This window comes from Apium graveolens, chromosome 3, assembly GCF_009905375.1.
Source record: "Apium graveolens cultivar Ventura chromosome 3, ASM990537v1, whole genome shotgun sequence".
NCBI classification, from domain to species: Eukaryota; Viridiplantae; Streptophyta; class Magnoliopsida; order Apiales; family Apiaceae; genus Apium; species Apium graveolens.
The window spans coordinates 83,308,541-83,323,787 of record NC_133649.1 but is presented as its reverse complement, the minus strand read 5'-3'; the positions used below and the strand labels follow the sequence as shown (position 1 = coordinate 83,323,787).

Genomic DNA, 15,247 nt, shown 5'->3' with positions numbered 1-15,247 from the left:
TTGCGCACATCCCAAACGCAGCAGGTAGGGGGCAATAATCTCTTCAAGAGCAGCCAGGACTTCGAGCAAGGCCTGGTGACTCAGCTGTAATCATTTTCTTGGCGTTTTGTATCTGTAAACCTTTATTTCAGTCACTGTTGAAAGCTATGGTTTCGGGTACATCTTTCTTTCTCTCTACGTTATTTCAGTTACTGATTTTATTTACCTGCATGTTTTGTTTTGTTAACTGTGGTCTTGGCCTAAACTTGTTAAATTCTTTATACACTTGCCTCTATGTTGCTATACTTGTTAGTGAGATTCTCAACATATATACTACTATGGACAATCAAATAACGTGCACTTTACTCAATCATTCACAATAATAATGACAAGAACGTACGGAGAATATATAAATACCCAAGAGATGTGACAAGAATAAACTTTAATTAGATCTCACAATTGTTGCATCAAAACCTTGAATTATCTTTGGCTTGATCTTAGAAAATTAGCCATACATGGCTTTGGAAATGATATGTTCTTGATATTAAAACCTACGTGATCTCAAAATCAGTGTATATATTTTCTCTAATATGGTTCTTGACAAATATATATCCAATACAAGTGAGATAAGAGTTGTTTTATGGTAGTTGGACTCTGCCCACGCCTTATAGCCTTGAAAATATCCACTGAGATAATTTGTGCCCATATCTTATAAATATGCTAGCCTTAAAAATGCATGAACTCCAAAATCATCAAAAACATGATTTTTTTCTCAATTTTCTTGAATCCACCAACCTACACCACAAATTATCAAACATAATCAATTGCAAAACTGTAAACACTATAATCTACCAAAATGTAAGGAACTATGATACTTAATATGAACTATTTTTGCACTTATGTGTCTGTCATCAGTTTGCGATAAATAAGGTTACCGTTGTAGGATTGACATGCCAATTATTCCAATTGTACGTATTTTGCCAAAAAAAATATTCATATTCGTTGTACTAATAGGCGTTTTTATGTCATTTTTTCAGAAAATAAATATTCTTGAACAGATGGATTTTCCAAATGAGAATTTTTATTTTTTTTGATAAAAATCGTATAAAAATCAATATGATAGGTACCAAGATGACTTGACAAAACTTATCAATTTTAATTCAATTTTTCTATGACGTGCTTCTGGGCGCACACTAAATACTAAATTTATAAGTTTAACATAATTTGACTGGCTCCTATTTTTTAAAAATGACGGACCCTTGCATACACAATATCTTCATTAATCAAAATAAGCAAATTTTATAATTTTTGGCTAATGATAAGTCCATTGGCACATGCTAGAAAAACACATTTTAATTAACTAAAAAAACATGACTTGGAGAAAAGGGGAAATTATTGAGAGGAAGGAAAAACGGCAATGCATGGGTACTTGGATTGAGAAGCTAGCTATCCAGGACAGAGGACATTTCGTCTAAATCTCTCCCATATATGTATTGCATTCCATACCACACACAGTCACAGCAACCAGATTATATCTCAAAAGTCTCTCCTTACCCCCAAACCCTACACTCCTATATATATATATCATTTCATCATCACATTCTTCTTAGTTTCGGCAACTAGCTAGCTTGTTATTTGCCTATATATCTCATCTTGTTTCAATCTACTTCCAATATATAGTTTTAGTTGCATGCCAAATTTCTCCAGACATTAAAGCTTGTGTGCCATATCATCCTTAATTCATCCTGCCAAAGGAAACATATCATAATTACAAATGGCTCCACACATGCATATATTCCTCTTCAGTATCATTGTTTTTGTTTGCTTTATCTCGTCTTGCTGTAGTGTCGAAGACGACGTTCAGCCTAATATAATTAATAATTTACATCTTAATAATGTTATTAGCGATCAAGAAACTGGATATGACTCTCGCGCATATCCTTCACAATTTTTAAGCTCTGATGGCTTGTCACCCGACTTCCCCAAGGTTGAAACTGGAATTTCAAGTTACTTGGAAAAGCTTGCACCAAAAACTTCTGCTACAACTGTGAGCGTAAAGAGTCATGGAGCTAAAGGTGACGGTAAATCTGATGACACCAAGGTACGTAATTGCATGTACTCGTTAATATATTACTTTTTGAACAAGTACAAGTCATTAAAATCTAGGTTTTGTTTTACTCTAATGATTTACATATATCCAAGTTTTGATCCGGGCCTCTGACAAACGTTTGATATATACACTAATCATCAGGCATTTGAGAAGGCGTGGGATGAAGCTTGTTCTTCTTCTTCGGGAGCAGTTTTTGTGGTACCCGAAAACAAAGAGTATCTTTTGAAGCAAATTAGATTCGGAGGACCTTGCAAAGCTGCCTTGACTGTTCAGGTATTCTACATATTCATGTGTGTGCTTTTGTTATTGCCTTGACCACTAGCTAAATCAGTTATCACAACTCTTAAAATAACCGAATTCATTAAACTCCCGTATTAACAGATAAACGGTACCCTTTTAGCGTCTGACGATCGAGGAGACTACAAAAAAGACAAGAGACACTGGCTAATATTTGACACTGTCGAAGATCTTCTGGTGGAAGGAGGTGGAGTTATAGACGGTAATGGCGAAATTTGGTGGAAAAATTCTTGTAAGGTCAATAAACATAAGGTTAGCTAAGCTAATATATGATTTATTTGAAATTTATTGCCTTATGGTTTTTATATGATTTGCCGTTTTGTGTATGCAGCCCTGCAAGGACGCGCCAACTGTACGTTAACAATCTTTCTACTTATCGAAGTATTTGCAACATTCATAATTAATAATAAATAAAATTGATGTTATGATAATTATGAAATTGCAGGCCCTGACCTTTTATAATGTGAAGAATCTGACAGTAAAGGACCTGAATGTACAAAATGCACAGCAGATACAAGTATCGTTTGAGAGATGCGAGAGTGTAAAAGCTTGGAATCTTACAGTCACTGCACCCGGAGATAGTCCTAACACAGACGGAGTCCATATCACCCGCACTGAAAACATGAAATTATCGGACTCTGTAATACAGACCGGTGTGTGTTTGTTTGTGCATTTGTAACGAATGATGACAACAAGTGTGTATATATATATTTGCATAAGTGATAGCTTTGTTGATGAATTTAATCTAGGTGATGATTGCATTTCAATTGAAAGTGGCAGCCAGAACTTGAAAATCACAAATATAACCTGTGGACCAGGTCATGGTATTAGGTACATATAGATATCTCTACTCCAATCTGTTGGTGTGTCCATTTTGCTTCTGATCACTGTGAACAACGTTTCTGTCCCTTGTAACAACTTCAGCATTGGAAGTTTAGGAGACGGAAATTCAGAAGCTCATGTTTCAGATGTAACTGTTGATGGAGCTAAGATCTCCGGAACTTCAAATGGTGTTAGGATCAAGACATATCAGGTTAACATTATGTTATGAGAACTAAAAATCAGATTATACGAAAATATACATGTTCACTGTGCTTTTTCAAATTGCAGGGAGGATCGGGAAATGCAAGCAATATAAAATTTGCGAATATTGAGATGGTTAATGTAAAGAACCCCATCATTATAGATCAGAACTATTGTGATCAGTCCAAACCATGTAAAAAACAGGTCAATTTTAACTAAGAACCCACATATACTAACATTCAATCTGTTCTTTTATCATACATCTGACTTGTGAATTCAACAGAAATCAGCTGTTCTGGTGAAGAATGTGGTTTATCAGAACATAACAGGAACAAGTGCTACGGATGTGGCTATTAAGTTTGATTGCAGCCAAACCCATCCTTGCCAAGGAATTGTTCTCAGAGATGTAGAGTTAAGAGCACCGAAAGATGAAGTTGCCCAAGCTTTCTGCAATAACGTTGAGATTAAACAAATTGGAACTGTTTCTCCAAGCTGTCCTGATGATTGACAACTTGTGAATTTCCGTGGACAGCTCCTTCAGAAAATACATACACGTCCTCTACATATCTAATTATTTATTCATTGTTCAACCATTGTTACTATTATTTGATTTGTAAATAGGTTGCGATATCAAGGTATCAATGGGTTAGTCACTCCGCTTCATTAGATCATCCTCAAAGCTCTAATCGTTGGACACCCCTGTAAGACATTATATGTATTCTTGCTGTATAATTTATGTACTTTCACTGCTCTGAAAATCATTTTCCAATTGGATTTATGGCAATACTATGTGTGCGACTAGAATTGAATTTAAATGTACATTGTAATTTCAGGTTTCACGCTACAAGTTGGGATAGATTTTGAAGTTCCAAGAATACACAACATGTTAAATATTGCACTTTTAATTTAATTTGCCAGTAATTAAGATTATGTACATATATAGAAACTATAAATGGGTTGTTACATCACAATACACTAGTTCATCTGGTGAAATCTTTAGTTTTTCTGCATAACACGCAACTGTATCCAAACTTCAACCATTTCTCTAAACACCACTTTACAGAGTTTATAAGATGTACTCAAAATATGTCATTGTAAAAACAAAAATAATCAAAAATATTAGGATATAGGGAAACCAGAATTCACAAGATACAACTGAAATTCTGAAAACTGCAAAGGGCTCAATGACATTATTGTAGCTAAATTCAAGGATATCCAATAAACTTCCGCATAATCATCAAGACCCCCAGAGTCTTAAACAAATTGATTCATACTTCCAAAGTATTACTCAGGAAAAATCACCCAATGACATTGGGTTTGGTAACTCACTGTGGAAAAAGATTTACCAAGTGCTTGCAATACATAACTACTTTTTCAAATTCTACTCCTCAACTATTTTCTAAACCATAACTTACATTTACATGCTTCTATCTAATTCCAATCAAACCAAATTTCTTGTCTGCAATGGAAACCTTTCACACTCTTAATTCTATTAATGCCAGCTATTATTTCTAACCAAATATCATATCAGTGGTTTTTTCTTTAATATTTGTCTGAGCACAATCACATTTCTTATCTTAATGAAACTTCAAGCATAAAACATTGTCATGCACAAACAAAGAAGCAAAACCAAGATAGTCTATTCAAAATTGAGAAGTGCTGTCTAAGCAACACATTATAGAATTCTAAAAGAAAACAGAAGTTATGTGAAAAGCATAAACTATTAGCAAGATGTCCTCCACAAAACATATTCTCAACCACTGACCAGAGCAAAAAGACATCATGCCTCAATAACTGGGTCCTCAGTGAAGGTGATTTTTGATACTGGTTTGGCCAAAAGATCAGTGTGCTCTTGGTAAGGAGATTTAGTAAAACGAGTCTCAGTCCAAAAATCAGGAGTAAGGAACCCATAAGTCTTCAGCAAGCAGTCAAATGTAGCCTGCACATATAACAAAAACAGAAAGAATCAACAAAAACATTATCCAACAGCAAAAGACATGTATAAGCCTAGAAACACAAGTGACATAGTGATTAGAAAATGGTCAGCTAGTACAGACAATGCAAAATTTTGAAGTTAGAAAATGCAGATGCAGATGGTAAACGTTGGTAAACAAAAACAAAACAATTTAAACAAGAGCCAATTCAACAATACCACTTGCTACCTCAATACGAGTTAAAAGTTACAGCATGGTCAACGGTGACATTTCAGTACCAACCAGATGTTTCAGTACCAGCCAGCATTTATTATTAATAGTGTAGGCGGTGAAGCTTTTCCAAGACATCATAAACCTAACTTCCAAAGTATCGAGCATAATTCTAATTCTATCTTTTCCCGTCCTACAATATAGGGTAATCTTAGAGCATCTCCAATAGAGGTAGCTAACAAAGTTGTCAAACCATGACAAATCATTAAATATATTATTTTTTATTTTTCTCTCACATCCATGTCACTCTTGGCAACATTTATTAAAAATTTGCTCCAATAGTTAAGCAACTTTAAAGATTGCCCATGTGGTCCCTTTATATTAATTTTATATTTAGTTCAATATAAAATTGGGTTGGGTAATATATACTTTAAATATTTTTTATGACTTTTTGCTAATTTAGGAAGTTGCCAAGGGGTTGCCAAATTTTGGCAACCTTGGTAGGCAACCTTTTGGCAACCTCACAACTCCAATAGGTAGGCAACCAAGGGTGCCATGCCACATAAGCTTGGCAACATCCTTGGCAACCCCTATTGGAGATTGGTAGTCAACCTTTTGGCAACCTCCCAACTCCAATAGGTAGGCAACCAAGGGTGCCATGCCACATAAGCTTGGCAACCTCCTTGGCAACCCCTACTGGAGATGCTCTTAGTTAACAAGAATCGATCACACACTCGGAAACTAGGCTTCTGGAAACTAATTACACAAGACACGAAATATAGCTTATCAACAATTAACAATCATCCCAACAGATAAACAAACAACCATTTCATGTTTCTCTACCCTATTCGAACATATTATACACATAAATTAAAACAAAAGTAAACAATGTCATATAAATAAACGAGCAATGTGCAATGTTAGAATTACGGGGGGAAACCTTGACAAAGTTGCCGAGAGTCTTAGTGGAACCACGAGACGAAGTAAACACATCCTCAATCCCCGCAAATTGCAAAACCTTCTTAGGCACTCTAGCCGCAACAATCCCAGCTCCACGAGGCGCAGGCACCATCCTAACCGTAACTGAACCACATTTCCCCGTAACCTTACACGGCACAGTATGTGGTTTCCCAATCTTATTTCCCCAATACCCTCTCCGCACCGGAATCACCGACAATTTGGCCAATATAATCGCGCCACGAATAGCAGTTGCCACTTCCTTACTACACTTAACACCCAATCCTACGTGTCCATTTCCATCACCAACAACCACAAACGCCTTGAACCGGGTTCGCTGACCGGCTCGAGTTTGTTTCTGAACCGGCATGATTTTCATGACCTCGTCTTTGAGTGACGGTCCGATTAAAAGATCGATGATTTGGTACTCTTTGATTGGGAGAGAGTGGAGATAGATTTGCTCGATTGTTTTGATCTTGCCGTCACGTACGAGACGTCCGAGCTTTGTGACTGGGACCCACACGGTTTCTTCGTCGTTGCGACGGCTGCCACGTCGCCGGCCACGTCCACGATCGCCGCCGCGTCCACGCCCGCCGAAGCCTCGACCGAAGCCGCCGCGATCACCACCACGTTCACCGCCTCTTTCAGCCATGGTTTATCTGTTTGTTTTAATTCAGAAATTAGGGTTTTGAGATTTGGAAACAATGGAGGCTAGAGATTTATGTTTGTGATGCAGAATATAAATGTGCTTTTAGGGTTTTTTTAGGTGGTTTGGGCTTTTACATTGGGCTCAAGATAATGGGAAAAGGTCCAAATGATCGTAGTATCTCACCGAAAATGTCTCAAATGATCCATCCGTGTTATGAATTTGGCAAAAATACTTTTATTCGAACCAAGCTCAGATCGAATTCAAAAATTGAAAATTTATACTATAATAAAATAGACGAAATGGGGTATATAGAAAAGTTTATCTCGTACAATCTTATTCTCCAATTATATAATTCAATATAATGAGATTAACAAAAGCCTACTTCAACAATTATATAATTGTTACATCCGATTTCGATCATGCCCCTAAACAAGTCCACATGGGTGCATCATGTGCATCGAATACCTTGACTCTCATGTGGGCTAGAACCATGGATTATTGTGACTTGGGCTCGTGTCATGCGACTTGGGCTCACATATGCGAGTTGGGCTCACGAATGTAAAGTGGGCTCACATTTGCCATCTGGGCTCACATACGTGAGTTGGGCTCAGATGTCCACTAGCGAGGTGGGCTCCGGTGCCTTCCCGCGAGTTGGGCTCGGTTGTCCACACGCGGGCTGGGCTCAGATGCCCAAATGCGGGCTGAGCCCATGAGCTCACATCTTATGAAAACAGAGGTAACATTATATATATTAATTGAAAAGAAAGGCGGTGCGGGCCGAGGTGACCAGGTCGGCCCGCATCAAAGGACTTTGTGTGTAATATGGAAAGTGACTCATAGATGACTGAGTTGCTCGTAGATTTTGGGGGCGACACGGGTTATTTCCTATAATTACGGGAAGAAATGCGGAGATGTCGCGAGATTGTAGGAAGCGTGTGGAGCCGGTCGAGATTTACGTGACTAATTGGATGAAGGCCTGAATTTATCGTGGGCTTGGGCTGCACGGGTTGGAGAACCATAACCCTAGCCTACGTGACTTGTTCCCCAAGAACTACGTAAGGCTTGATCTCTATAAATAGGGTACGTAGGCACTTGTATGAGACATGAGTCGACACTTGATAGAGAATAACAAACCCTATTTTTTCTTAAGGAGTCAACATACAAGCTCAACCACCACCATACATAACCTTCCTCCGCCCTCAAACACCGTCCTTGATCCTTGTTCCACCCATTAACCTTCGTAACAATGTTATACGAAATTCTCCCTATAACAATTGATGCTAGAAGGAGGGTGTATTTCATTTTAGGGAGAAGAGATGACCAAAGAAGGAAAACAAGCGGCGACACCAGGAAGCAGGGGCAAGAAGAAGGACCAGAACGATGTCGAGCTCACGCCCCCAGAGAATCAGGCGCCACCTCCACCAATCACAATCGTGGACGGGCAGGCGGTCATGACATATCTCGAAGGACTAGCCGGTTAGATAAACGAGATTAACGCCCGGATGTCACGGGTAGAGAGAAGTTTGGGCCGGAACGCCAAGCGTAAGGCACACCGCCTCAAGGTCTCTCAGCGTAGCTAGAGGGGCAAAGGTCCTCAAAAGAGGTTGATCCACGATTTTGATGACGCGGCATCTGAGACCAAGCAGAAGAAAGAGACATCGCATAAAGAGGAAGACATACCCCAAGATCATGATGAGCGGGGCAGCCAGATCTCTAAGAGATCGGGGCAGAAGCCAGCTTCATCTGAGGCAAGGTCGACTAGCGTGCTAGACCGTGTGGGTAAAAAGCTAAGCGAGCACGACCTCAGGCTTAAGTTAGAGAATTGCAAGAAAGAGAGAGAAGAAAAAGAGCTTGTGGATCAGAGAGGCTCAAAAAGAGAGCGTGCGGCGACCCCTCCCGAAAAATATCAGCGCACCCCACCCCGGAGGGAGGAGCGATGTAGACGCGGAGACAATCATGAAGAGGAGTCACAAGTGCGAGCTGGTGGAGGGGGACGCCGCGAGTGACCTCAAGGCTCACACCATTCGAGTAACGCGGGTGGTGACAGAGAAGGAGAAGTTGTTAGAGTAAGAGACCTGAAGAGGATCTTAGATGAGATGGAGCGAGAGAAGAGGGGACCCCCAAGCTCGGCTGCCCTTCTCCGTTCACGGCTGTCATCCGATCATCCCCCTTGCCTTGGGTATTTAGGCACAACCCCGACCTTCTATTCAACGACGAAGTCGACCCGGCGGAATACCTTATACAATTTAACACTGAGATGGAAGTCTATCAGGTGTCGGAGATGACCCGCTGCAGACTCTTCGCGGCATCACTCAGAGGTAGTGCCCAACAATGGTTCTCCAAGTTGGGGCCTGCTAGCATAAGGACATGACGGTAATTGGAGGACATGTTCGTCAGATAATTTCAGTCCACCCTCCACTACTCACCTCATGTGGCCACGTTAGCCAACATCAAGCAAATGGAGGGGGAGCCTCAGGCAGAATACTTTCGTCGGTTCAACGCCGAAGTTCCGAAGGTGAGGGGAGCCAGTGAGGAGACCATCAAGAATTTCTTAATTGCAGGGTTGAAAGAAGGGTCGAAATTCTGGAAGAGCCTCCAGGCGAGTGAGCCGAGAACCTTGGTCAAGATCTATGAGCAAGCTGAACCCTTTAAGAGGGTAGAGAAGTCGATGAGAGAGCTGAAAATCAGCGAGAACTATCGAGATAAGAGAGACCAGTCTTCGAGCCCTGATGAGAGGAGAAAAACGTATCGACGTAGCTCAAGCCCCAAAAAGTCTGCACGAGGTAAAGAGACAAACAAAGATTCGGGGAGACCTTATACAAGCAAATGACAGACGCACACCCCTCTGGTAGCCTCTATCGACCACATATATGCTACCTATGCTGGGAAGGGGGTATTCCGGAAGGCAGCCCCTCTCACAGACTATAACAAGAGGGACACTTCAAAGTATTGCGCGTACCATGAGGCCACGGGGCACGATACAGCTGATTGCAGACAATTGAAGGATGAAATCGAGACGTTGATAAGGCAAGAGAAGCTTACAGAATGGGTTGTCAAGGAGGTTCGAAGGCACATAACTGATTGTCATAACGTCCCTCCTCCACCCCTGGAAGATAAAGAGAGGGTACCTCGGGCCGGAAGCATTCATATTATTCTAGGCGGGTCTCACATTGGCGGAGACAGCTGGAAGGCGATGGACAGGTATGCCCGAGAAGCAAAGGACAAGCCCCTCACCAACGTCAACCATCTGAGCCAAAGGCCCCCGGAGCTCTTTGAAAGGGAGGCTGATGACATCGTGTTTAGGGAGAACGATGTCAAATGGGTGCATTACCCTCATACAGATGCCCTAGTTATAAAAATGAAGATTGGGACGGTGAATGTTCACCGAGCAATGGTGGATACCGGGAGCTCGGCTGACATTTTGACTTATGATGCCTACAAGAAGCTGGGATTGTTGGATAGAGAATTAACCTCGACATGTGGACACCTATATGGGTTCACGGGGAACTCGATCGGAGTGAAAGGTACAATTCGGCTCCCGGTAACAATAGGAGAAGAGCCCTATGTGGCCACCTAGATCGTTATGTTCACGGTTGTAGATCAGCCTTGTGCCTACAATGTTATAGTGGGTAGACCCCTTATGAGGGAAATGAGGATGGTGACCTCGATCCATCACATGACGGTGAAATTCCCAACCCTCACGGGGGTAGGCTTCTTGAAGAGCTTTCAATATGAATCGAGGGTCTGCTACAACCAGGCACTCGGGGCGGCCGAGTCAGAAAATGCATCAAAGGAGATTGTCCAACCGGTTGAGGACGATGTCCTTATGGAAGAGGCATAGGGCAGGAAGAGAGTACGTCCTGAGGGACATGAGACTTGTAACCTGATTTCAATCGAGGAGTTGCCCGAGAACTATTTCGAGCACATGGGGATTAAGGGGGAACCACGCCCAGGGGCCTTGCTGATGGAAGCTTCTCAGCCCATCATGTTGATACAAGAAGGGATTGTGGAAGAGGCAAATGATGAAGAAGAGAGCCCAGAACAAATCGCTGCAAGACTTGGGAAAGGGAAATGGGCACGCGAAGAAACGACAAGAACTATGGATCTACCCAACGGAATCACTCGCACTATCACTACGACCTCTGAACGCTTGATAAATCCGGCCCGAGCTCACCGGCCTGAGCTCGAGGATACGGAAGGCTTAACGATCACGGAAGGGGGAGAATCTGAAGGGTTTTTAGCACATAAACGCAGCGAAAACGTAAATTTAAATCTTAAAAAAAAAACGAAACCCTCCTCAGGATCCATGCGAAAAATAATATTTAATTCGTAGTTCAGTATGTTTACCTTAAGAAGCTTTACGTTAATGGAAAGATTGAGGTCTTTAATGGCGATCCAAAAATGATGAACGGAGATCCTTAGCAGTTGCTCCTCAAGTGTGAAGCACTCCACCGGTATCCACCAAGAAAACGATGTAATGAAGGAGGAGGAGACGGAGAGAATTAGGGTTTTGTAAATCTTTTTGGTTGAGGCAAAAATAGGGTCTATAATAGTATATTTATAGGCAAAAATTTTAGCTGAAAATTTTCCCATAAAATAATATTATTATTATTATTAACCCTTTATTATTCTCACTAATAATTAAAACACCTTTTAATTATTAATCCTTTTTCTAAACTCTTTAGAAATTATTCTTTCACTTGATTTAATATCCAAAAATTAAATTCTTAATTAATAATATTAAGAACCTTTTCTTAATCAATTAAATCTCATTTAATCAATTATTAAATTTGCCAATTAATTATTCATTTCATAAATAAATAATTATCAGCCATTATTAATTAATTCCTCCACCATTAAATCATTCTCTTTTATGGTGTGACCATGTAGGTTCAATATTAAGCCGGTAGTAGAAATAAATAATAATAAAACTATTTTATCATTATTTATATAAATTCTCTAATTCATTAAATATGATTAATTAATTAATCATATTTATTCTACATCGTGAGGGATACTTCTCAGCATATCGCGACTATCCGGATAATACGAATTCACTGCTTAGAATACCAAGAACTTATTCAGTGAGTAGTTACCGTACAATCAATTCTTTCTACCCTGCAATGTCACGATTAAATACAAGGCATGGAACTTGTGTCAAGCCTATCTTATTTAATCACTTGCTTTCCCATTCACTATGCTTAGTTCTATTTAATGTAAATTAGAAACTCCTTTCTAATTTCATTCACTATGGCCAGATATTCCTGAACTAGCAGAAGTGGATCAGCATTGAACATTCTCTTCCTTCACTGGAAGGGGTAGATCCTTTATTGATCATACACTATCTTCGTGTACAAATTCCTATACCCAGTAGAGCCCTTATAATTGTCCCTTGAGACTAAAAACTAAACCAAAGCATAGTTCAGTGTACACAAGATGACTATGATGACCTCAAGTCTAAGGATACTTGTACAACTATCACTATGTGAACAACTGCTGACACGTGAGTGAACTCCTTCAGTTGTTTAGCTGTATGAGTCATGTTCAGTGAACTTATTTTATAATAAGCACCTACATACTAGCTATAGTGTCACCACACAAATGTCTATGAGAACAGACATCCTTCATAATGAAGCAAGCATAGTATATACCGATCTTTGCGGATTATTAATTACCAGTTAGTAATCCTACGACCAGGAACTATTTAAGTTTAGAGTTATCATCTTTTAGGTATCATTATTATGATCTCATCACAATCCATAAAAAGTTTTACTCTAAACTGTGGTATATCTTATTTAAACATTTAAATAGATAGAGCCCGCAATAAAAACAAAACAAGTCTTTTATTAATATCAATGAAATCAAAACATATTACATAAAAGTTATTCATAAATCCTCATACAAGATTGGACTTAGGACATATCTCTTTCAGAATCTAGTGAGGCTCGAGCAGACTAAAACCCGAGAATGCCCCCAATGGTTGAGAGGGCTGGGGCCGCAGAAGACAAAATCCCGATCTTGGTAGACCCAAATGATCTCTCCAAGGTACTGAAAATAGGCTTTAACTTAAGTCCTGACTTGAGGGAGGATCTAGCCCGCTTTCTGAGGAGAAATTTGGATGTCTTTGCATGGTCACACTCTGATATGATAGGGATTGACCCGAATGTCATGTGCCACCGGCTCAACTTGGACCCGAAAAAGAAGGGGGTCAGACAGAAGAGACGACCGATAGTGGAGAGATGACAGAGGCCCTCAAAGAAGAAGTAGATAGACAAATAGAGGCAGGACTTGTAAGGGAAGCCTTCTACCCCATGTGGCTGGCCAACCCCGTGCTTGTCAAGAAGCCCAATGGCAAATGGAGGACATGTGTGGACTTCACTGACCTGAACAAAGCTTGCCCGAAGGATAGTTTTCCTCTACCCCGAATCGACCAGCTAGTACCCATGGTGGAGCCTATTTGTGGATGGAGCCTCTAATGGGGATGATGCAGGAGCTGGAATTGAGTTAATCAGTTCGGAGGCGCACAAGATCAGACGTGCGACCCATTTGGCCTTTCATGCAACCAACAATGATGCTGAATATGAGGCCCTGATCAACGGTCTCAAGCTAGCTTTGGAAATGAATGTGGAGAATTTGAATGTGTTTAGTGACTCCATGATCGTGGTATATCAGATAAACGGGGGGTATCAAGCTAAGGGGGCGAGAACGGAGCTTTACCTGGAGTGTGCGCAGAGGATAATCGCGAGGTTCAACGAGGTGAGGTTGGAACTAATCCCGCACGGGCAGAATGAAGGCGCGGATGAGCTAGCTAAGCTCGGCTCACGCCGCGAGGCCACTCTGCTAGGGGTCGTGCCCCTTGAGATACAGAGGCAGCCTAGTGTACCCGAGCACGAGGTGGGCAACCTCAGTGATAACCTCGGCCCCATGTGGATGACACATATCTTAGCCTACATAAAAGAAGGTTTATTTCTGAATGAAAAGAATGAGGCAAGGAGGATAAGATACAAAGCAGCCCGCTATGTGATATACGATGGGGTCCTATACAGAAGAGGGTTTAGTGTGCCTCTCCTCAAGTGCATAGATGGGGATGAATACAATTATATCCTAAGGGAAGTACACGAAGGTATTTGTGGCAATCACTCGGGGGTAGCTCTCTTGCTCAGAAAATCCTCCGTCAAGGTTACTACTAGCCAACGATGAAAAAAGATGCCTTTGAATTCTCCCGGGCTTGTGATAAGTGCCAGCGATATGCCAATTACTATAATAGCCTTGTGGCTTCCAAAGGATGAGTCCTGTATTCGGTTGTTGCGGTAGATTACTTCACTAAGTGGGTAGAGGTCGAGCCTTTAGCCACTATTATAACAAAAAAGCTCAAGAAATTTGTGCACAGGACTATTGTGTGTCGCTATGGCATCCCTTACAAGTTGATATCTGACAATGAGAAACGGTTCGATAGCAAGGAAGTGCGAAAATTTTATGAGCAGCTGGGGATTAAGAAGAGTTTTAGTACAGTTTGCCACCCCCAAAGCAACGGGCAGACGGAGGCTATTAATAAAATCATTAAGCACACCTTGAAGGTAAAGCTTAAAGAGACAAAAGGGACATGGCTGAAGGAGCTCACCAAGGTCTTGCGGTCTTACAACACGACTCCCCGAACTACAACTGGAGAGATCCCTTTTCTCTCGTATATGGGTGTGAAGCTATCGTGCCCGCTGAGGTAGGGGCATGATCTTTTCGGAGGGACAACTATGACTCAGAGGCAAATGAGGTCAACCATCGGCTCTATTTGGATATAATTGAAGAAACTCGGGAAGATGCTTAGATCGGGATAGCAGCATATCAACAGAGGACAGCTAGGCACTACAACAGTAAGGTTCGAGCCCAAACTTTTAAGGTGGGAGACTTTGTTCTGCGCCGGGTCATGCCAAACACCAAGGTGGTGAGCCACTGAGTCTTTGGGGCAAATTGGGAAGGCCCCTACAAGATAAAATAAGTGCTCTGTGAGGGAACCTACCATCTCAATGATATGCAAGACAAGTTGATCCCGAGAGCCTGGAACGCGGAACACCTCCGCAAGTATTATCAGTA

General features: G+C 40.9%; 2 protein-coding genes across 4 annotated transcripts; one reads left to right on the top strand and one right to left on the bottom strand.

Moving 5' to 3' along the window:
• Positions 1–1,403: 1,403 nt before the first annotated feature.
• On the top strand, positions 1,404–4,389 carry LOC141712527 (polygalacturonase-like). Of its 3 annotated transcripts, none has more exons than XR_012571621.1 (10): positions 1,404–2,080; positions 2,231–2,362; positions 2,471–2,623; positions 2,718–2,738; positions 2,832–3,039; positions 3,136–3,217; positions 3,311–3,419; positions 3,497–3,613; positions 3,693–4,110; positions 4,243–4,389. XR_012571621.1 is itself a non-coding variant. In XM_074515497.1 (9 exons), exons 1-9 carry the CDS (start codon positions 1,754–1,756, stop codon positions 3,915–3,917), a joined length of 1,389 nt encoding a protein of 462 aa, XP_074371598.1. In that variant the 5' UTR covers positions 1,406–1,753; the 3' UTR covers positions 3,918–4,206. The 3 variants fall into 3 exon arrangements, 1 of the variants encoding a protein (XP_074371598.1); XR_012571620.1 differs by having other exon boundaries at positions 1,406–2,080; positions 2,471–2,638; XM_074515497.1 differs by lacking the exon at positions 4,243–4,389 and having other exon boundaries at positions 1,406–2,080; positions 2,471–2,638; positions 3,693–4,206.
• Positions 4,390–5,029: 640 nt separating this feature from the next.
• On the bottom strand, positions 5,030–7,239 carry LOC141712528 (uncharacterized). Its single transcript, XM_074515498.1, has 2 exons — positions 6,494–7,239; positions 5,030–5,348 (listed from the first exon to the last, which is right to left on the bottom strand). The coding sequence occupies exons 1-2, from the start codon at positions 7,160–7,162 to the stop codon at positions 5,190–5,192; spliced, it is 828 nt and encodes a 275-aa protein (XP_074371599.1). The 5' UTR covers positions 7,163–7,239; the 3' UTR covers positions 5,030–5,189.
• Between the last annotated feature and the right edge of the window lie 8,008 nt (positions 7,240–15,247).